The 24,296-nt window shown below is 45.0% G+C and overlaps 1 protein-coding gene across 5 annotated transcripts in view; it reads left to right on the plus strand.

The window, feature by feature from the left end:
* LOC147707980 (amine sulfotransferase-like) overlaps nt 1-24,296 on the plus strand; it is a 357,336-nt gene that overhangs the window by 317,966 nt on the left and 15,074 nt on the right. For all 5 annotated transcript variants that reach the window (XM_086926799.1, XM_086926798.1, XM_086926796.1 and 2 more), the window contains exon 6: nt 201-384. In XM_086926799.1, the coding sequence (XP_086782925.1) occupies nt 201-384 (184 nt within the window). The remainder of the gene's footprint in view (nt 1-200; nt 385-24,296) is intronic.

Here is a 24,296-nt window from a genome sequence, read left to right on the forward strand (position 1 = left end):
GTTTCTGTAGAGCACTTGTAATGCAAGTTGAAGACCTACCATATAGTTCAGATTTTGCATGTATGTTTTGTGGAAGCAGCTTATTAGCAGGCTTCCAAAAGTAACACGTGTTTGAGGTTGCAATTTATAAATGATGAAGTAAACTGAGTACTGTTCCACCAATGCAAATCCACTACTGATACAGTAATTAATCATTTTAGGATCTGCGAGGTGCTGTACTGAAGATATGTAATTTTGTGGGGAAATCGCTGGATGACAAAACGGTTGATGCCATTGTGGAAAGAGCAACATTTAAGACCATGAAAACAGATCCATTGGCAAATTATGAGAACATGGGGAATGAGCTGTCAGACACCCCGAAAAAACTTACTTTTCTTCGCAAAGGTAATGCTTCCAGTAAACAACTAACAAGTTTGATGTTTGTTAATTATTGAATAGAAGATCAAACTGGCACTTCACAGTTGGACAATCCTTTAAGAGCTTTTTTCGACAAAAGAGCAGAAGGCTAGCAAAACAGAATGTAAATGATGAAGGAATACACATTACAAGATAGCTACCAATAATACATATCCCAAAATATAAAAGCAATAGCGAGAGGTCGTACCTTAAAATGTGATAGCATCTTACATTTTTCAAAGAAGGGTAAGACAGGAGAAAGGAGGAAAAGTAGATGAAGAACAGAAAGAGAAAAAAGGTAAAAGAATTAAGAAAAAAGGGGGTGAAAGAAGAGAAAAGAGAAAGAAAGAAAGAAAGAAGAAATGAGAGATGACCTCATCAAATACCATATAAAGATTACCAAAATACATTATATCATTTACATGAAACATACCCAACCATGACTAATAAATACTACCAAAGTAAAAAAAAATAAAAGGAAACATTGTTGGTGGTGGGTAAACAAAAGAAGAGTCCTTAATATGAAGTGCAGACGAGGATATATAATTGGTGAGTGGAGACCTCAAGGCTTCTTTTCTAATAATTTGCTGAGATGAGCTGACAAAAGCTCTATCCAGTCTGTGGTGGTAACAGAGGGGATTCCACCAAGCAGAATAGGAAACCTTAGAGGCATCTTTACAATTAGAAGTTATTACCTGAAAAGCGATAGCAATGAACATATCCACAAAGATACCAACCTTGCGAGAACCAATCCATATTACAGAGTTACTTCCAAGGAATATAGAATGTATGTCAAAAGGAAAATTAGTAGAACAGATGGAAGATATAGATTCACATACTTTTGTCCAAAAGTGGGAAATATTGGGACAGTGAAAAAAGGATTTGCACCAAACTTGGCAAAATTGTAGGGACTGGTAGCCCGATGTGCCTTTGCTATGTCTCAAGATATGTGCTCCAGTGGTTTTTACGAAAATTAACTTTGAAAAAATATATATTGGGCTACATTGGGCTATATATATGTTAGAGCCCAAATGTAGCCCAATGTAGCCCAATGTAGCCCAAAGATGGCCACCAGAGACAAAAAAAAACAAATGTAGCCCAAATATCAGCCAGATGTAGCCCAATGACAGAATGTCCCAGAGTGTTCTAAAGAACAACTAGAACGCTAACAGTCTTACTTATGACAAAAGTATGGCACACCTGAAGTCATCTTGATTGGAATAAAGTGGTAACACTTAATACATTTAATTTGAAAAGTTACAAAATGAGGGGTTTCATTTTGCCGTAGATTTTTTTTATATATATATATATATATATATATATATATATATATATATATATATATATATATATATATATATATATATATATATATATATATATATATATATATATATTCACTGTTATAGTTAGGAATTAGCATTTAAAAAACCTATTAAATTCACTGAAAAAACCATAGCTTTCACACCAGTTATAGTTAAGTGGAAATTTTACTCGCATAAAACCATTGAAATTCCCACGTTATAGTTAGTTGGACTCACTATAACTTGCGAGTGCAATGCACTGCTGATGACGTCACATATTACATCACTCATGACATGGTCAGTGACATCACTCATGACATCACTGATGACATCTCAAATGACATCCCTGATGACATCATCCAGTGAATGTGTATCTTTCTGAAAAATATTTTTTGTATATGTATATCTAAAGGTTGATGGAAGAATAAATGGGTAAATAAATGTCTAAATGGATGTTTTTTTGTGTAAAATTGATTGATTAACTGACATTAAATGTATCTTAGTGAATACATATATAGAATAGAATAGAATAGATGTAGACTTGTAGAGCGCGATTTGCTGCCCGGAGGCGTCCAAGCGCTAGAGTAACCAGAACCTACCAGAACCTACCGGAGAACAGAGGAGGAGGAGACTAAGGGTTAAAGGGGGGGAATTAAACAGGAAGGTCTTTAATTGTTTACAAAACACAGTAAGGTTGGGATTGGCTCTGAGGTGCAGTGGCAGGGTGTTCCAGGTTCTGGACGCATTGTGAGTGAATGTGCTTCCGCCTGATCTGGATCTTATTATTCTTGGTGCCTCTGCTCGAAAGGTCTGGCTGTAGCGAAGGCTTCTGTTGGGAATGTAGTGAGTAACTAGGTCACGGGTAATGCTGGGGCCTGTATCCCAGAATGCTTGGTGGGCTATGCACATTGCCTTAAAAAGAACCCTCTGCCGAACCGGTAGCCAGTGGAGGCTGACCAGTCCGGCCCTCACTGATTGTCTACGAGGGATCTTGAGCAGTAAGCGCGCTGCGCAGTTCTGCACTATCTGCAGTCTGCGCAGGGTGTACTCTGGGGCACCAAGATAGAGCACATTGTTAAAATTGAGGCGTGAGTGTATAAGACCTTGTATAGCCACCTGTTTGGCTTCCATGGGAAGGAGGGGGAAGATTTTATTTAACATCCTCATGATGCCAAAACAGGTGGCCGATAGTTTTGTGGCCTGAACGTTGAAGGACAGAGATCTGTCCAACCACACTCCGAGGCTCTTAATATTGTTTTTGGGAGCTGGGGGGGACCCAGACACGGAGGCCACAAGGAGGGGGGGCAAGATCTGAGGGGCCTAGGAGCATCAGCTCAGTTTTGTTCCCGTTCAACTTGAGGGATGATGAAGACATCCAAGTCTTCACCTCCTCTAGGCATTCTCTGAGCCCACCTGGCGCAGGCCGGCTTGCCTCCTGCGCCAGTGAGACCACCAGCTGCGTGTCGTCCGCATAAGAGATGATCTTAACTCCGAATGGGCGGATGACATCAGCCAGTGGCCTCATATACAGGTTGAAGAGTGCGGGGCTCAGAGAGAAGCCTTGCGGAACTCTGCACTTTAAAGGTTTGCTAGAGGACACCGACTCACCCTCAAAGACTCTAAAGGATCTGTCCTCCAGAAAGGATTTAAACCATGTCCAGGCTTTGTCCTTAATCCCGACTCAGGACAGACGGTCCAGTAGGATGTCATGACTGACCGTGTCAAATGCCGCGCTTAGATCAAGGAGGATCACTGCCACTGATCCTCCTTGATCTAGGATTTTTCTAGCTTCCTCGGTGACCATGAGGAGAGCGGTCTCGGTCCCATGTTTCGGTCTGAAGCCTGTCTGGGTGGGGTCTGGTGCATGATGATTTTCCAGGAAGTTCACTAGCTGTTGATTGATATATTTTTCCAGGACCTTGCTCACCCATGGGAGCAGGGAGATGGGACGAAAGTTACCCAAGTCAGACGGGTCTAAGTTGGGTTTCTTGAGTAGCGACCTGACCATGGCCTGTTTCCAGATGGTCTGCACAGTGCTGGAGGTAATGGATGCATTTAGTACCTCCTTAATAATAGGCAGGGTGATCTGGGAGGCAGCCATTATTATGTCAGGTGGAGCAGGATCGTCCGGCGAGCCGGATTTGACACTGTGCGCTAGTGATTCAAGGGTAGTGAGGTCTAGTAGGGGGAAATGGGTCATGGTATGTTGAGATAAAGAGAGGGGGGAGCCGGGGGGATGTTGGATTGGATTGATGAGTTGATTTTTTTGGGGGGAAGGTTGAGTAAATAGTGTTTACTTTCTGGTAGAAGAACTCAGCAACTTTATTGCAATGAGTGACAGATTTTTCGGCATGCAGCGAGTAATGTTTAAATATTTAAATATCTGTATCTGTGTCTCACTTTGTGTATAAGTGGCTGCATGGGTTGGTGAGTAGCTACATGAGTGTGTATATGGGTTATTAGTTGTTTTTTTGAGTATCAGTATCAGTGTCCGTATGGTTCGGTGGGGGATATTACTTAGAGCACAGATGCATGAATGAGTGACTCACTTTTTGTATGTATTTTGAAGACAGCATGTGTGCAAGACTGTATGGGTGGATGATTGTGTGTATGGGTGGGTTAGTGAGTATGTGTTTTTATAATTGATTGTTTAAGAGAGTAAATATGTTTCCGTTACTGTAGAAGTATGTGTAGTGGTGTGTATATAGCAGTATAATCAAGTAAATGGTTTTTTGATAGTTTATTTGCATGTGTGAATTTGTGTGTGAGTAACTATATGGATGAGTATTAGTGTGTAACAGGATGTATAGGTGTATGAGTACATATGATGAGTAAGTACATGCATGAGTGACTATGTAGAACTGTTGGTGAATGAGTGGATGTGTATGTAGATGTTGGAATTACCTAATAAGTTGTTGTAATTGGTATTGGTTTCTCCTTTTTTAAGAAAATGTTAGTTTCTATTTTTGAATGTGTGTGTCAAAGGTTAGTTTATGCTGATAGGAGGTCTGACACTTTGTCACAAGGATGTTGTCATCAGTGATGTCATTTGAGATGTCATCAGTGATGTCATGAGTGATGTCACTCACCATGTCATGAGTGATATAATATGTGACGTCATCAGCAGTGCATTGCACGCGCAAGTTATAGTGAGTCCAACTAACTATAACGTGGGAATTTCAATGGTTTTATGCGAGTAAAATTTCCACCTAACTATAACTGTTGTGAAACCTATGGTTTTTTCAGTGAATATATATATATATGTGTGTGTGTGTGTGAGGCTCGAATAGAAGGAGAAGTAGATAAGGGTTCAAATATGGAGTCTGAAGAAAATGGGGGAGATCCAGAAAGGAGAGAGAATTGATCAATTGAAAGCATTGTCAAATATTCATATCTGAGTAATGAGGAGACTGGTACATGAAACTTAAGCTGTACCTCTTGGGGAGTGAGGAAAAGGGAATCTTTAAGTGAATGTTTGACAAGGAATATCCCTTTAATGGCCCATTGGTTCCCAAAAATGGTACGATTTGATGATTTAATGAGTCTGTTATGCCACAGTTGTGAGTCTAAAAATACTTGTAGAGGTGACTGGGATTTGCATTTAACTGGGTGAAAGGTAGAAATAAAGTGTGAAATTGTTGGGTGATTAAAAGAACAAGAAGGATTAGCAAAATTAGCCAAAATGGAAAAAGGAAAAGGATGAATTAGGGAGTCCTCCAAACTGTGGCAAACAGAACTAGGGGTCCCTTCAGAGGAAGATAAATATTGTAATACCTAACGAATTAAAAAGAAAGAATGATATTGGCGAAAATTAGGAAAGTGTACACCACTCCGGTCTTTAGGAGCAGATAAGAGGGCTAAATAAATTCGGGCCTTCCGTCCATTCCAGAGAAATTTACACAGAGTCCCATTCAGGGTCCTGAAAAACTTTAAAGGAAGTCTAACTAGTAACATGGACAAATAGAAGTTAATTATGGGAAGCATCATCATTTTGATGGTGTCCAATCTACCCCACCTTGATAAGAAAAAGGGAAACCTTTTGCTTCTCATATTATTTACTATTAAGAGAACCTCATCCAAATTAGGTTGGATAGTTTCTGCAACAGAAGAGGACTATTTAATCCCCAAGGAGGTAATACTACTAGTGTTCCACTTAAGAGCAAACCCGTCAAACATTCTCTTTAAACAATATTTATTCAATGGAAGAACTTCAGATATGGAGAAATTTAGTTTGTACCCAGATAAGGAGGCATAAGAAGAAAGAAGATCCGAGAATGCAGGCAGAGAAATAGATGGATCCAAAATATATAGCATAATATCGTCTGCATAAGCCATATATTTAATTTCAATTGCCTTATACTTAAAGCCTCGGAAGGAAGGTGAATGATGCAAAGACTGTAAAAAAGGTTCAAGGGAAAGAATGAAAAGCAAAGGAGAAAGAGGACATCCTTGACGGGTACCCCGTTGTAAAGGAAAATAAGACGACTGAGAGCCATTGGCAAAAACTGAAGTTGTAGGCGAGGAATATAGCAAACTGATCAGAGATAAGATAAAGGGTCCAAAACCATGCCATTTGAGAGCACGCATAATAAAAGGCCAATGAACCCGGTCAAAAGCTTTCTCTGCATCCAAAGGTATGGCAGCGATATGGGAACAACTCTTAGATGCTTAATGAATAATATTTAGAAAAGTTCGGGAGATATCAGCTATTGTCTTCCCCTTGACAAACCTTGAATGCTCAGGACTAATCAACTCTGGCAGAACTTGGTTAATATGGAGGGCTGGTCATTTGACAAAAATGTTAAAATCTAAATTAATCGAAGAAATGGGGCGATAATTAGTACAAAGGGAAGCGTTTTTTAGGAATTAAACAGATCATAGCCTCCAAAAAAGAACCTCTAGCTTCCTTGCAGGAAACAAAGTGTTGAAATAAAGATAATAGATGGGGTTAAAGAATATGGGAAACACAGGAGTAAAATTCTGCAGTAAGGCCATCAGGGCCAGGAGCTTTATCATTAGGTAACTTAGATAAAGCGGATTTGATCTCAGAAAGGGATACGTCAGCTTCCAATATAGAACAATGTGGTAGTGGGGAAGAGCGTGGGGGTAATGAATCAAAATATGAGTCCAATGCAACATTAGAAGGAGAGGATTCGGGGTTGTCTAAGGTCGTATAAAAATCTGTGAAATATTGTAATATTTCAACATCTTTGAAACGATGAATACCACAATCATCAGTAATCTTGACAATCCTGGACCTTTAAGACTTAACCTTCAGATCATTTGCTAGCAGTTTGCTGGCTCTATTACGGCCTCCATAACATTTTTGATTAATTTTTAATAGTGTTCCAGAAGCGTCCTCCGTAGATTTCCTATTAAAAGCTAGTTAGGTCTGAACCAAATTATTTAGGGTGTCAGCATTGTTAGATGAAAAGTATGCATGTTCCAGTTTCTTAATGGACGATAAGATGGACGCTGACTCATTACGATATTGTTTCTTTTTATTAGAGATGTAATCTATAATAAATCCCCTAGCTGTCGCCTTAAAAGCCTTCCCATGTGGTATGAAAGGGCAAATCTGGACTAACATTAAGAAGAAAAAATTCTGAAGTGAAATCCTTAAAGCGTCCAATAAACAAGGGATCCTTGAGAAGGTAATTGTTAAATCGCCAACGGCAGGATTTAGAATACTGGGAGGGAAGATCTAAATTGATAAGGACAGGAGCATAATCAGAAACCAAAATGGAACCAATTTCAGCATGCTATAAATTGAGATTAAGAAGTGGGCTCAGAAAAATATAATCAATTCTAGATGTAGAGTTATGAGTCGGGGAAAAGAAAGTAAATTCCAAAGAGTCAGGATTGAAAATTCTCCAAGCGTCTACCAACCCTCTAGAGTGAAATGTATTAACAAAACTTTTTTGCATTTTGTTAGGGACAATACCTGGAAGAGGATTTCCTGTCAATAAATGGATCAAGAACCTGATTACAATCACTCCCCACAACAAGATTAGAGTCAGAGCATGCATGAAGTGTGAGCGAAATGGATTGCCAGAATTGCGGGTCTCTGCCTGTGGGACCGTAAATGCTAAGGAGAGAAATATGTGAACCATTGATGAGGGTGTGAAGAAGGAGCCAACGACCATCAGTATCCTTCTCCTCACTCTCCACCTTAAAGGAAAGGGACTTATGAAATAATATCACCACACCATTTTTCCTATTCCTAGATGAGGAACAGTAAACATTACCGGCCCATTGCTTTTTATGGGAATTTATATCATTGTCATTAAGGTGCGTCTCTTGCAACACAGCAATTTTACATTGTAGTTTTGAAAGATGAGTAAGTACACATTGTTTTTTAATTGGATTACGTAAACCCTTTACATTCCATGAAATAATTCGGACATTATCAGTCATATCGATGGGAAAAAAACAATAATCAATAGCATTAATACTGTAAGGATTGTCAGTAACATGAGCACTATGAAATGCAAAAGGATTTTAAAGACAATAAAATGTCGATCAAAAATGAGAGGGTGTACATTTGAGAGGGACAAATATAGTAAAAAGATAGATACAGAAAAAATTATAAGCAAGGGTTACAGAAGGAAGGAAAAGAAAAAGAAATAGGGGGAATCTAAAAGCAAGGGGAAATGCATGGACTGAGGTCAAAAGAGAGAAATAGCAAAAAGGGAAAAGAAAACAGAAAAAAAGAAGAGAAGTGAGGAATAGAAGAGGAAGCAAATGATAGACCAAGAAAGGTTGACTGGAAGTCGAGAGACTTCAGTCAAGAAAAATGAGATATGTATCCAGACGAAAAAAAATAACATGGGAACCGCGAAAAGATAACAGACGGCAGGGCCAGGAAGGGAAAAAAAGACAAAAAAAAATAACATGGAAACCGCAAAAAGAGAACAGACGGCAGGGCCAGGAAGGGAAACCGGAAACAAACGGAACCAATAAAAGTAAACATAAATGAGAGAGGGAGCCAATTAAAAAAATAACACAAAACCACAGGGGACAACAACAACATACTTAGAAGCAATTATTAGACAAAAGGCAGGTAAAACAACTACAACAAAAGGTATATTATATGTTTCTCAACCACTTGGCAGGAAGGGGAAACGTCAGGGTAGTGGGGTCATACAGGAGGAGAGAACATCTGTAGAAAAAGACAAAGAGAAACAGTAATATATAGTGGCCTCCAAGGAGGAAAAAAGACCCACAATGAACCAGAGATAAACTGCAACAACAGACTATGACCTACAATCCAAAAAGGAGACAAAACTTTTCAAATAGATGGAATGAAACATAACATTAAAAAGTACAATTCAAAGCAATAACAACACTATTATTCATGGTCCTCCAAATTCCATAACATCTCCCTTGTGACAAGAAATAAATTGTCTTAGATCTTACGGGCGGTCAAAAGAGTAGGATCTCTCTTTGTACATAACCTTAAAAATGCAAGGGTGGACTAAACCATATCTGGCATTCATAGAACGAAGAGCTGGGTGAAGAGAAAGAAACTCTTTGTGACAAGCAGCAGTGGCACTGGCCACATCTTGAGAGAAAAAAACTTTATGACAAGACCATAGCATTTGCTTTCTAGACTTTGCCGTTGAGAGGACCGGTAACTCAGTGTTCTCCAGAAATAAAACAAGGATCCCTCTAGGACGAGTGACTGTCGAGGAAGTAGACAAAGCACCAGGTTTAGGACCAATGCTGTGAGCACGCTGCAGATTGAGAACGCTGCCATCCTTGAGGCTAACAGTTTTAGGAATGTGCATCTTTAAGAAAGTAAGCATGTCAGATCCTTCCTCCCCCTCAGGGATGCCGTAAATTCAAAGATTATTGTGCCTGTTGGGATTTTTTAAATCTTCTGTTTGCCTCTCGAGGAGAGCAATTTCTTTAGACATATCAGCAACCTGGGGAATTAGATCTTGAGCATTACTAATCCATTGTTCCACCTCCGACACTCTGGATTCTAAATTTGACCATTTCTTATCCAGCTTCTGAAGATTAGCGTTAGTTTCTACCATGAAAGGGTTAAGCATCCTTATCTCTTCCATAAGGTCCTCCATTGTTATAGGTAGTGGAGACTTGGTAGGAGAGTTAGATTCCTTCTTGTGACGTTTTGGAGGGGCGGCAGGGTTGGAATCTTTGCGAAGAGAAGACATACCAACAAAAGTGGGTTTTTGTCCAAATGAAGAAGAAACCTCCATGTAGGTGAGTACTTGATATATTGTAATTCTCAGGAGATAAGTGCTAACAGACAATTGGTAAGATATTTGTTGAAGCCTGCTAAAAATAAAGATGAAAAAGCACTGCTGATCCTTTACTAACTAACTTTAAATAGATATGTCTAATTCAATAGGCGACTGCACTTGGAACTTGTTAAACAAATGATAATGGACTTGGCAGCAATCGCCTAACGAATACAGGGTCAGCTCATTGAAGAAACAGCATCAAAAAACATAGCAGCCAGCGCAGTCTATTCTGAAGAGGCCTCCCAGCTACTAGATAGAGAAGACGTTAACTACAGCATTGGCTAGAAAGCATTCCGAAGCCAGCTCAAACAAACATCTCCAAAACGGGTGAAGAAAAATGGTGATAAGGGATAGTGTGAAGAGCAAGCCATACAGTTATGTTCCAAAATATAAGATTCCAGTCAAATGAAGAGACAAAGTCAAACATTAGTATCCCCTAACATGGAAATGGGGATTTATGTGGTGACATCCATTAAGAAAGCAGTGAAAGGGGCTTCAAAAGTCCTCTAAAAGAAAACACCATCATATAACATATAAATGCTGCCAGTATTCTACAACCAAACACATTAGAGCAAGTATTCCATACACTGGAGGCAGCTGGGCATGTAGAACTGCATTTAAGTCTCAGCGGTGTTTAAAAAGCTGCATAACGAGCCGTTCCAACTGCCGGGTGAAACAGAGCGGCGTCTAGCAATGCCTAAAATGGTGGACGCCACTTGAGACGTCTGAGAGGAAAGAGCGGCACAGGGGGAACAGGTCTAAAAAGTGGGTTAGAACTAAAACAAAAGACCGCTACCTTTGCCCCCACGCTCGCTCCATAGATTTCTTCACAGCGTGGCTGCCGCTAAAGGAAACACAACTCAAACGGTGCAGTCTTGTAGTGGTTCAAGCCACTCCCTCCCTTTAAGGGCTTTGTACAGAGTTATGTTACTTTCTAGCAAGGTTTTAGCTCATAGGCACCTGTACATTTACTCACAGGCACCCCTTTTCCATTTTAATTTCAAAATTAAGTGCCAGGCTATTCTGTGAATATTTGCAAATGGTTAAGGTGTGTGGCATTTGCTATTCAGTTTCCAAAAATGACTTGCTTTTTAAAATACAATACAATACAAACACAAGAGAAAATATTGGAGTGTTCTTCTAAGAGCATTGAACTTGGGAATCGGTATTCGGTCTAGAAAAGTTGTTTTTTTAAATTTCTTTAAATGATTGGGTCACCTGAAGCCTGACGAGGTAGTCAGATCTCTCAGGAAGAGCTGGATCAGGGAAGAGATACTAAAGATGTGATGATTATCAGTAGGTAATAGGGGGCCATTAATTCAGATACTAAATAGTCAGTTCCAAGCTTTAGAATACATATGGCCACATACATAGCTTTGTATCAATAACTAAATCCAATTTACGCCTATAAAAGCACTACTTGTCTTTTACTACTATTATTTCCAATAAATCAAAATAATATGATCAAACTGTTAAATATATATTTACAGCATATAAAGACAACCATGACTTCATGTTTGCTGCTTCGGCTACATATGTAATCTTTGCTTATTAGTGTGGAGAATGTCTGGTTTTTTTTTTTGTTTGTAGGTCCACAAAGGTCATGGGAATTGAGAAGACGTTAGTTCAGATTTACATAGAAGTCATGCAATTCAGGGCAGGAAACAAATTTTGTGTGCTGTATTGTGTGAAATGAAGGGAGCAGAATAGCGCCAAATCTACCTAGATGTGTCTCTGTTAAGCTCTCTACCTGTGCTGGTGCACTTTTGGCTGATATGTGCCAACACAGACAACCTTTTACCATTGTGAAAAATTATCTATGTTTCAGGAAGCATAAGTTAGGTGCTGGAAGGGACCCATTCCAGTGCACAAACTATACTTTTCCCAGTTTGTACATGCGATGTACAATGCAGAAAACAGGCCAAGTGGGAGAAATGGGCAAAAACATTTCAATTCATTACACCAGGCTCTAGGAAGCGCAGGAGTTTGGTGCAAATCCCTGAGTGCAATTTTCTGTAGATAGGTGTAGGATGTTGACTTTTTATGTAGTACACTTTATAAAGTCCAGATGACCTGCATTGGCTCACAGGGATTACATTATTAATCCAAATACGGTCTTTTGTGGCAGTGTGAGTGAGCAGTATAGGCCAGTGGTTCCCAAATTGGGGTCCATGACACATTTTCAGGGGGTCCGCAGCCAGCAGTTTTAAAAGCACTGCAAAGTTCCTTGTATAATCAACAGTTTTTGGGCAGCCATAAACGTGTCAAGATATCTCTGGTGATTAGCTGAAGAGAGATGTGGGTTTTGTCCAGTGGCAACTTTGACTCATCTAAAGAAGCGCAGATGGTTAATATGCCTGCTGCGAAGATGTCTACAATGCATTTTTTTAAAAGCTGTATTGTGTTTTGTGCATAGCACAGAGGGTTCTGGCTTTTGCCATAGAGATTCTTCTGTTATTGTGCAGTTCACAAGTTCCAATCGTAATCTAGCACAGTGAGCTATGAATTACCATCAAAAAGCTGCATGCAAACTCCATGATAAAAGTTAGTAAGTTATGCTTTTACCCAGTCTTTTATTATCCCAATGCTGCTAAAAAGGTTTGTTTGGGTAGAAATAAATCCTTATTATTAAAGTCAACGCTAACGCCTGTGTTATTTTCTGAATCCTGAGTTTGTGCTTCTCCAGACCAAGCACTCTACACATTGCAGTCCCCTTTGCCTTATGTAACATTTTCTTTTCACTGATTTACAAACGTATGATTCATCGTCTCTGTATGTGTGTGATGTAAAGTGCTCTGACACCCTACAATGGTGTGAGTGGTGCTATAAAATAAATTAAATACATGTCATAGTGGGGCCATGGGAAGATGAGAGGCACTTTTGGAGGGTAGTAGTGAGGGATTCATTGAAGATTGCCAAAAGATTGTTGTATCCTGGTGCACAGTCAGGTCATTATTTACTATGCTTTAAGAGCTAAAACAATTCAATATATAATGACAAATGTGTTGTAGAATACACCATTTTCCTCCAAATATTCTTTGAGGAGAGCCCCTCAAACTTTGTAGTGGTCAGGCTCACTCACTGCACTTGGTGTGCACTGTACAGGGACTGGTGTGACAACATTTGCCAGGGCTGCTTTGGGTTTCCAGTCCAGCCATTGGCAGGAGCAGGAGCCTCGGGCAGCAAAATAAAACCAAACAATGATAAGTTAGTCGCAAGATGCAGCAACAACCTTCCAATTACAATTTTTCAATTTTTGCAAATATTTTTTTATATAGAAATACTAAAATCATTAGTAATTCAAGTCTAGTCTTTGTTTGATGTGCACACGTGTGTGTTAATATTTTCGAATTACAGTTTTAATGTTTGACATTTAAATCATACAAATTCCTTGGGGGTGCCCGGCTTCCAGTAGTGACTCAATGGGGTCCTCAGGAGTGAAAAGTTTGGGAACCACTGGTATAGGCTTATCAGAGGGTAGTGTTAGGCATTTGTTAAATACACAGAGTCAATAAATGAGAGAGCCACGCAAGAAGAAACTAAAATCCAATGTAGAAAAATGACAGGTATTTTTATTTAATTTTTAACACCAAGAATTTTGTAGTTGTCATTTTACGCTGTAATGTTGTCCTATGGAGAAACATATGCTGCATAGAAGTACTTGCAAATGTATTTTGGGGGTCTCTTTTTGGACTTAAGGTACTAGTGGATCAAGGCCACATGATCCAACAGTAGTTCGAGTTTACCTGCTCTGGAGTGTTCAGGTTCAGAAGTGCTGTACATGTTGGCAGCCTTGCGAGCTGCACCATTTACGAGGAAGGGGGCACCTAGAAACAGTCTGCAGAGGGTGATCTGGGATGAATCTGGAAGCTCCCAATGGGTACTCAGTTTGTAAGGGTCTGAGGAGCAAGGGGGCACAGTCAGTGTTCTAGGACCCAGGCCGGGGAGCTTGGTGCAGAGCGTTTTGGCCAGTTGCTCCTGTGCATTGAAGGCACTTTCGGTCAGACCTGCAGAGGGGGACAAAACAGGACAGCTGGGCCACTCTCAGTGCAAGCCTCTGTGGTGCTGGTGTCCCTCCTCATCTGGTCAGTCTTTGTGGTGTTGGAGTCCTGATGGGACTTCAAAAAAGCAATGGTTGAATCAAGGGGTCCAGTACCTTGAATATTGGTGCAGAATAACTCCTGGGGGTCCTGGCATCTTCAAACCTGAAGTGGAGATGGATCTGACCCTCTGGAGCATGGTGTCCTCCTCCTTTTTGGCTGCTGCATTGGTACCCCCAGTGGTCAGCAGATCGCTGAACCAGACGTTGAGGTCCCTGCCTGCAGGTTGCAGGAAAATGGCTCCTCCACTTCAAGGGAGATGTTGGCTGGCTGGCAAACTGCTGGCAGTGCTCCAATGGTTTTGGAGGGTGAACAGCTGCAGGGCATATGAGGTTGTTGTGATTGTCTGGACAGGAGCAGGCAGGGTTTGTCACCAAAAGTCCACAGGAAGTCCACAGTTCTCGCTTCTTTGGCACTTCTTTGTCCTTCTTCTTCTTAAGTAAAGCAAATCTCAGTTCCTGGTGGAAGAGGGCCACATAAATACTGAATTTAAGGGTGTTAGGGGGAGTGAAGGGTGGTAGCCAATGGGCTAATTACCCCTGGGGTCGCTACACCCCCTATATGTCCACTTCCTGTGGGGACTGGGCATAAACCTGTCCCAGAGTTCCAAATTCCCCCATAATCAAGATGCGGAATCCTTCTTTCATGGAGCACTTCTGGCAGCCCATCTGAGGGCTGTGATTGGCCTTGTAGTGCACCACGCCTTCTAGAATGGCTAATTTCCCACCTACCGTGGTGCCAAATGGGCCTCAGTGCAGGGGGTGACATCTCCCAGGTCTGGGGGAAGCCAGGGTCGCATATCAAAGGCAGCAGGGCCTTTGAAGTTCCTGGACTTGATATGCGTAATCACTAGCCATCCTGATGAAGGAGGTGTGAATACCTTCCTCCAGAGCAGGGACTATTTCTGGATTCAGAGAGCATGGGCTCTCGCATACCGAAGTTAAAAACATGTCTGTGGTAGCAAGCTGGACAGTATCAGTCAGACAGCACACTAAGATGCTGGCAGGTTTTCAGGGGGTATCTCTGAGGTGCCCTCTGGGTGCATATCTTAATAAATCTACTACTGGCATCAGTATGGATTTATTAAGACCAGATGTTTGATACCAAACTTCAAAGATTTCAGCAAAGCCATTATGTAGCTGGGGAGCTCATTATGACCAATCCCTTGTACATATAAGTAAGATGGCTTCTCTATATATCGTGTACCATTTAGTAATTGAATTAGACAGCACATGGATACATCTGTTCATACAGATATGTCCTCACATGTAATATAATGCACCCTGCATTGGAGCTATAAGGCCTGCTGTAAGGATGACTTACACATATTGCTTGCAGTGTCTGTGGGCAGCGCGCAAAAGGGGCCAACCCGAACAAGACAGGTTGGAGTCACGCATGCAGCTTAAGCACGCATTCTAAGGACAGCTGGGGCTGTGTGCCTGACTACTGCAGATACCAATGTTGAATCCACTATCTTGCTACCCTTGGGTCACTGGTTTAGTATCAAATCCAACCTACCGGCTTATTGTGCGTAGCTCTTTGCTTTTTCTTTACATACTTTAGAGATCACTATCACAGCAGTAGTTATTCTGTTCCCCTTGCTGCCCCCCTGTCCCTGCCCGGTTTTCCCTTCTGTCCCCCTCGCTGCCCCTTGCCTCTCTGCCCGTTCTGCCTTCTGTTCTTAGCTGCCCCTGTATTTCTGTACTCTGTATTCTGCCTCCGTTCCCCTTGTTTTTTGTGCCTTTCTGCCCTCTGTGCAACTCGTTTTTTCCCTAGTTTTTTGTGCCTTTCTGCCCTCTGTTCCACTTGTTTTCCCCTAGTTTTTTGTGCCTTTCTGCCCTCTGTTCAACTCGTTTTTCCTTGTTTTTTTTTGTGCCCTTCTGCCCTCTGTTCTACTCTTTTTTTGTGCCCTTCTGCCCTCTGTGCCACTCATTTTTCCCTCGTTTTTTGTGCTTTTATGCCCTCTGTTCCCACCGTTTTTCCCTCGTTTTTTGTGCCCTTCTGCCCTCTATGCCACTTGTTTTTCCATAATTTTTTGTGCCTTTCTGCCTTCTGTTCCACTCATTTTTTCCTCATTTTATGTACCTTTCTGCCCTCTGTTCCACTCATTTTTTTGTGCCCTTCTGCCCTCTGTGCCACTCGTTTTTCCCTCAATTTTTGCGCCTTTCTGCCCTCTGTTCCACTAATTTTTCCCTCACTTTTCGTGTCCTTCTGCCCTCTGTTCCACTTGCTTTTTGTGCCCCTTTTGCCTTCTGTTTCACTCATTTTTTGTGCCCTTCTGCCCTCCGTTACACTTGTTTTTTGTGCCCTTCTGCCCTCTGTGTCACTCGTTTTTCCCTCGTTTCTGTGCCCCTTTTGCCTTTTGTTCCACTCGTTTTGTTTGCCCTTTTGCCTTCTGTGCCACTCATTTTACCCTCGATTTTGTGCCCCTTTTCCTTCTGTTACCTTTGTTGTCCCTCACCTCCCTTGCCCCTGAGTTCCCTGAAGCCCCGCCCCCTGACTGCCCACTGCCAATTCTCTGCCCCCGCCTCCCAGCTGCTCCTCCCTCCCACCTCCCCATATATGCCAGCCGCTGGCGCGCCGGAGGTGCACCTAAGGCGATCCTGTCTGCGCCCGTCCGCGCCTGGACCACGCCCAGCGCCAGAACCCCTGGCCCCCGCACCCGCCACGATGACCGCCACCACTACAATGCCAGCACTCTGCACGCACTCAGCTCCAGACTGAGCCACACCTGCTTCAAGGCTGCCCCGCAACTCACACACGGCCCCTTAACCTGCCGGAACTGCAGCTACACCAGTCTCAGAGGTGACTAACCACCTGCCAAGAAAGACCCCAACCACCTCCGATGCATACTAATGAACACCCGCTCCACACGCAAGCATCCCGTCGAGCTCTGGGAGCTGCTAGAGACAACATCCCCTGATGTCACCTTCCTGACAGAAACCTGGTTTAACGACTCCTCTGCACCCAACATCGCCATAGCCATCCCAGACAGCTACAAGATCACCCTCAGAGACTGCACCAATGGAGTAGGAGGAGGAATCACCATCGTCCACAAGATCAGCATCAGGGTCTTGACTAGTAACGATGATGCGCTCAGCACCGCCGAACACATGCATTTCCAGATCCACACAGACCCTAATTCCACCCTCAGAGGCACTCTCGTCTACTGACCCACCTGGACCCCGCCCTCAGATCAGCAACTCCATCGCCGACTTGATCAGCACGCACGCCCTGACGTCCACCGACTACAACCTCCTCGGAGACCTGAACTTTCACCTTGAGAACAACAACGACAACAACTTCACAACCCTGATCGATAACCTCGCCAACCTCGGACTGAAGCAACTCGTCACAACGCCCACCCACTCCGCGGGCTACACACTCGACCCAGTCTTCTCCTCAAGCCCTTACGTCTCCATCAGCCACACCACGGAACTCCTCTGGACCGACCACCGCTGCATCCACTTCGCCTTCCAGAAATACACCACCGCACCCAACAAATCCCCCGCCACTTCTGGAGCAACTACACACAAACCTCGCTCTCAGCCCACCCACTGAACCCTCCAACACTGACAACGCTGCCCACAGCCTCAGACGCTGGATCGAGGACTGCGCCAACACCTGCGCCGTGCTGAAGAAACCCCCCCACAGAGACACCAGCAAGAGGGCCAGCTGGTTCACCCCAGCCTCTAAGCAAGCCTGACAGAGACTAGAGAAGAAATGGCACAGTGAACAAACTCCGGACAGCCACGCAGCACACAAGGACACCATCCGCAACCACCACCACCTCATCAGGGCGGCCAAGAGGACCTCCTTCAAAGACCACCTCGACAACCATGCACACAATAGCAAGGAGCTCTTCAAGAGCGTGAAGGAACTCTCCAACCCCAGCTCCAACACCAACGACATCCCGCCGTTGCAAGCCCTGTGCGACTCCCTCGCCACCTTCTTCTACCGCAAGATAGCAGACATCCACAACAGCATCAACACCCAGACAGCCCCAACAGACAGCAATACAACCGTACACCATCGACCACGACCCCCTGCTAGCCTGGGCCAGCGTGAGCATCGATGACACCATCAAGACCATGCGCTCAATCCACTCCAGCTCTCCGTCAGACCCATTTCCACACCACGTCTTCAACAGAGTAAGCAGCTCTATCGCACCCCACCTGAGCAACGTCATCAATCTCTCCCCCGAGACCGCGACCTTTCCAGAGATCTGGAAACATGCCGAGATCAATGCCCTACTCAAAAAACTTAAGGCAGACCCAAGAGAACTCAAGAACTTCGGCCCATCTCTCTGCTCCCCTTCCCGGCCAAGGTCATCGAGAAAACCGTCAACAGGCAGCTAACCCGAAACCTCAAAGAAAACAAAATCCTGTACCCTTCCCAGTCAGGGTTCTGCAGCAACCACAACACTGTGACTGCCCTCATCGACGCTACCAACGACATCAGGACCCTGCTGGACAACGGCGAGACTGCAGCACTCATCCTCCTAGACCTCTCTGCAGCCTTCGACACCGTCTGCCATGGCACACTACGCGCACGCGTCCACGCCCTAGGGATCCGAGACAGTGCTCTGGATTGGACCACCTGCTTCCTCTCTGGCAGAACCCATTTGCTCTAAAGCCTCCGAGATCATCTGCGGCGTACCCCAGGGATCCTCCCTCAGCCCGACGCTGTTCAACATTTACATGGACCGCTCGCACACGTAGCCAGACAGCACGAACTCAACATAATCTCCTACGCCGACGACACTCAGCTGATCCTCTCCCTCACCAAGGACCCCATCACCGCCAAAGCAACCTCCACGAAGGGATGAAGGCCGTCGCCGGCTGGATGAAGACCAGCCGTCTGAACTGAACTCGGACAAGATGGAGGTCGTCATCCTTGGCTCCAAACTTTCAGCCTGGGACGACTCCTGGTGACCGACGGCACTGGGGGCAGCCCCGACACCCACCGACCACGCACGCAACCTGGGAATCATCCTCAACTCAACCCTCCCAATGACCAAGCAAGTCAATGCTGTCTCCTCCTCCTGCTTCAACACCCTCTGCATGCTCTGCAATATCTAGTGATAGATCCAGACAGATACAAGCAAGTCAGTCAGCCAGGCCCTCGTCAGCAGCAGACTCGACTATGGAAATGCCCTCTACGCGGGAGCCCCGACCAAGCTCATCAAACGACTACAACGCATCCAAAATGCCTCAGCACGACTGATCCTTAACGTACCACGCCACTGCCACATCACCCCCACCTGAGAAACCTGCACTGGCTTTCCGTCAACAAGAGGATACCTTCAAACTCCTCAATACTGGCCCAGCATACCTCAACAGACGGCTCTACTTCTACATCCCCAACCGCCAGCTACGCTCCGCCGACCTCTCACTCGCCACATCCCGCGCATCTGAAGAACCACCACCGGTGGAAAATCCTTCTCCCACCTCGCCGCCAAGACATGGAACACCCTCCCACTGAGCCTACGAGAGACCCAAGACCTGTTGACCTTGAGGAGGATAATCAAGACCTGGCTGTTTGATTAGTAGGTACGTACGTAGAGCGCTTTACAAATGATTGATTGATTGATTGATTGGTTGAAGGGGTAGGGCGTGTTGATTTATTTCTCAAGCGTGAAACTATTGTGAAGAAAGATGTGGAATCAATCAGGGAAGCCTTTTTAACCCAAAGAAAAATAGATAGGGACGAACAGGAGTTGCAGAAGTTAAGTGTATGTACGCTTTTAATGCTTAAAACAACTCCGTTCACGGAGCCCTATCTTATGGGGCCCCTATCTACACACAAGAGGTTTTTACTTACTAGGTTTGGGATTAACCTTTTTCACCTCTGGTTAGCAAGGCCCAAGGGATGCAGTAGAGGTCATGTGCTAGCACCCTGTGGCGGTCAGTCTCCACAGGATTTGCTGCATTTTATGTTTATATATAAGTTTTATGTAATCCCTCGAAGGCACTTTTTGGTTCCAATTTTAAAGAAGATGGATTTTACTCAGCCTCGCCCCGCCCATTTGTACTTGCAGTTGCTGAAGGAGGACTGTTTACTCTTCATTGTGAGATATCTAAAATCCACTATGAAAACGAGGGCTTGTTTGGAGGTATAGTTAACGTATGCATCATTGGGAATTTATTAAGATGTGTAGGCTCAGACTACTTTATAAGGTTAAATCCTCAAAGGAGTGATCATTTTTATAGCAAATTGCACTTTATGATTATAGATTAAATTGGAAGGCTGTGTAAGTTATTTTATTTTTAACCTGTATTTTTAATGGATTATGGTTTTTATGTAATTGTATGTTTGTAACTTTTATGGTTCTCCTCCGTAAAACCAAATAAAGTTTATTTGAATTGATGAAGAATGCCACCTTTGGTGGGTGAGGGAAACCATCCTTTAAAGGGACGCCTTATTTCTAGTCAGCCTTTTAAGTCAATATCTCTTTCTTTTGTTTTGTTATTATGTCGGGGAGTCACTGGTCTTTAAATCTCCTTGGGCTCCTCTCTTTTGTGTATACACACAGGGTTTGTGCCATGTCATGTTTTCACACTTGTTTGCGCCATTTCACGCAGCGTGCACTGGCAGTCTGCATGAGCTTTGGTTGTCAGTCCCATAGGGTGGCACAATACATGCTGTAGCCCCTAGGGACTCTCTTTAGTACTAATACCCTAGGTACTAGAGCTGCCATTTACTAGGGATTTACAAAAGTGCTGATGGTCTTGCCAATTGGGGAACAATTGGACAGTTACCTTATTTTAAGAAAAGGGCATTTGCACTGGCATTGGGGACCTAGTTAGCAGGAACCCAGTGCACTTCAATCAAATTTAATCAAATACCATTCAAACAGTGAGGGGGTGACCATGTCAAAAGGGGGTACTTTCCTACAAACCCTCTGTCTCCAAATGAAAGAGAATTAGACTAACCTTTCCCAAGAGAGTCTTCATCTTCTAAGTTGAAATATCTGGAAAGGCCATCTGCATTGACATGGCCATTCCCAGGTCTGTGCTCCACTGTAAAGTGTATTCCCTGTAGGTAGATGGACCACCTCAACAGCTTTGGATTTTCACCTTTCATTTGCATGAGCCATTTGAGAGGCCTATGATCAGTTTATACAAGGAAGTGAGTACCAAACAGGTATGGTCTCAGCTTCTTCAGAGACCAAATGACAGCAAAGGCTTCCCTCTCAATTACACTCAAACACTGTTCTCTGGGAAGCAACGTCTTGCTAATGAATGCAACAGGCTGGTCATGGCCATCATTGTTGGTCTCTGATAGCACCACTCCTTTACCATGTTCAGAGCATCCGTCTACACTATGAACTTGCAGCTTTTAGAATTGATCCTGAGCACATTGTTTCCTTCAGAGTGTCAAAACCCTTTTGACTGCTAACTGTTTAGTTTGCTTTCTTTGATTGCTTCTTTGAGGTCAACTCAGTGAGGGGGGTGTCACAATGGTATCATACCCCTTCCCAAACTTCCTGTAGTACCCAGTCAAGCCAAGGAATATCTTGACTTGAGGATGGGTTGTTGGAGCTACCCACTCCTCAATTGTTTGCTTTTTAGGCTGTAAGGGTTGACCTCGTCCTCCACCGACAATGTGGCTCAAGTATACAACAGATCCCTGCCCTATTTGGCACCTGATTGCATTGATAGTGAGGTCTGCACTCTGCAGAGCCTCGATGACCTTGTCGAGGTGGATCAGGTGATCCTGCCAAGTGAAGCTATAGACTGTATTATCATCAAGATGAGCTGCACTAAGAAACTCTAGCACAGCAAGGACTTTATTCATCAACCTTTAGAAGGTGTCAGGGGCATTGTTTAATCCAAGTGGCAGCACAGTAACCTGATAATGTCCATGGTTTATAATACTGAGGTTATCTTTTGCTCCTGGGGTCAGACCAATCTGCCAGTACCCTAATGTCAAATCAAAAGTACTGAGAAGTATGACTGCTCCAACCTGCCAAATAATTCCTCAGCTCTCGGGATAGGGTATGTATCTGTCTTGGTGACAGATTAAGACCTCCATAGTCCACACAAAACCTCTGCTCTGGTTTACCACCCTTGGAATAATGCTTGGGGGAATAAGACCACTGAGCTAGCCCAGGAACTTCCAGATGGCTCAATCACCCTTAACTCCAGCATCTTGCTGACTTCAGCCCTGATGCTTTCCTTAACTTGATCAAGTGTATTGTCTCAAGTGTTCACATGAGTATACCAGGTTAGAGAGGCGTGGCTTGGGCGCCGATGGCGATGGTCGCCTGAGAGCTCGGCTCCGGGACTAAGCCCGGGATTATCCTGAAAATCGGAGGCTGCGGGGCACCCCAGACCCCGCATTCTGCTGAGCGTGCCGACGGCAACCTGCCGGGGCCCCTGGTGGAGCTTGGACGAGGGTCGCTCCGGAGTATTACCGAAGTTCGCGGAGTTGCGGAGTGCGACCCAACATGGCGCCCGGACTCCTTTGTCCCCCTGGCCGGAACTACTGAGTTGAAGAGGTGCCGCGAGTGTCGACTGGCGCCCGGCTTCGCCATCCCCGGCTGTTCTGGACATTGGACATTTACTAGATTGGACCTTTTTGCAACGGATTTGCACTCGGTTGGACGGCCGGACGGGTGCCCACGCAGTGGAGGGCCCTGGGAGCGGACGCCCTGTGATCCAAGCGGTGGCCCACCTCGCGACTCCGCAACTAGCTACATCTTCCTGGCCAGTCCACCTATATGGGAGGCGCAACACCCTGGCGCCACAGTTCTTCCGAGGGAGTTGGTGGCCCTCACCCCGGGGCTATAGTGGGTGAACGGGTCTGCCCGACTCGGCGACGGCTGTCTCCGCCCCCTCGTCGGTGCCCTCGGTCGCCGTGGCGGTGGCGTGAGCCGAAGCGGCGGAGTCTCCACAGGCTCTGGAGAAGGAGGTCGCCCATACCCGAAGTGAGGACAAGCACCCGGGAAGGTCGTGATCGTCACCTGTGCACGGAGACGCCTACTCCGGGACCCTCATGGAGTGCCCCTGGAAGCATGGGGAAACCTAGAGGAGCCAAGGGATCCACCCAGACCACCTCGGACTCTGAAGCCCAAGACAAAGAGGAGCATGGGGACCCAAAAAGTTCTGGTAGCGCGCCGATGCAGCAACAGTTCGACCGTGTCCTAGAGGCGATAGAGGCTACGAGATCGGCCCTCCAACAGGACATTGCGCAGGTGGCGACGAGCCTGGGCCTCCTCAGGGCGGACCATGGCAAACTTTCAGACCGGGTCAAGGAGGTGGAGGGCACGGTGAAAACTTTGGAGCCGGCGCAGCGAACCTTGGCTGCGACGATGAAGGGCGCCTTATCCCGAATTGAGACCCTGGAACGGAGGGCGGAGGATGCGGAAGGCCGCAACAGGAGGAACAACATCCGAGTGGTGGGCCTGCCGGAAAAGATCGAGGATGGCGACATGGTGCGATACTTGGAGACCTGGCTCCGAGACACGGTGGTCCCGGAGGGTCTGTCCTCCTTCTACACTCTGGAACGGGCCCACAGAGTCCCTGCACGGCCCCCACAGCAGGGACGTACCCCGAGGCCGGTGGTGGCGCGATTGCTGCATTTTCGGGACAGGGACTTAATCCTCAATGCCGCCAGGCACAATGGCCCGTTCCAAGTAGCGAACAGTCAGGTGAACATCTTCCCTGATTACACCTACGAGACGCAGCGCAAGCGGTTCTCCTTTCTAGCGGTTAAGCGCGAACTCAGGAGCGAGGGGATTCAGTATTCACTCCTCTATCCTGCGAGGCTCCGCATCATTGTCGATGACAAAACCCAGTTCTTCGACACCCCGGAGGAGGTCTGTGACTGGCTCGAACTATACCGGACAGGGAAAGATGGTTTTGGCTCCTCGTCCCAACAGGCAGATGAGCCGGAACAAAGGAGGCGATCCAAGAGGGTCAGGAATCGCCGCGGCCGCACGGGAGGGCCCTCGACTGCGGAGACATCTTCGGAACGAAGGGGAGTGCTGGAAGTATTGTCGGAGCTGTCGGGAGCAAGGGATGAAGCCATCGAGGAGGAAGAAAACCCGGGTGCTGAGGGGGCACCATCGGACTCGGAGGATTCAGTGGCAGACAGTACCCATACGCCGGTGATCACACCGAAATCGGTGGAGGACCTTCTAGATGGGCAAGGGTAACGGGGTGTACTGCCTTGTTTTGGGTGGGGGCCCGGCAGGGGGGAGGCGGTTGCCGTCCTTTATT

Source organism: Lissotriton vulgaris, chromosome 6 (assembly GCF_964263255.1).
Source record: "Lissotriton vulgaris chromosome 6, aLisVul1.2, whole genome shotgun sequence".
NCBI classification, from domain to species: Eukaryota; Metazoa; Chordata; class Amphibia; order Caudata; family Salamandridae; genus Lissotriton; species Lissotriton vulgaris.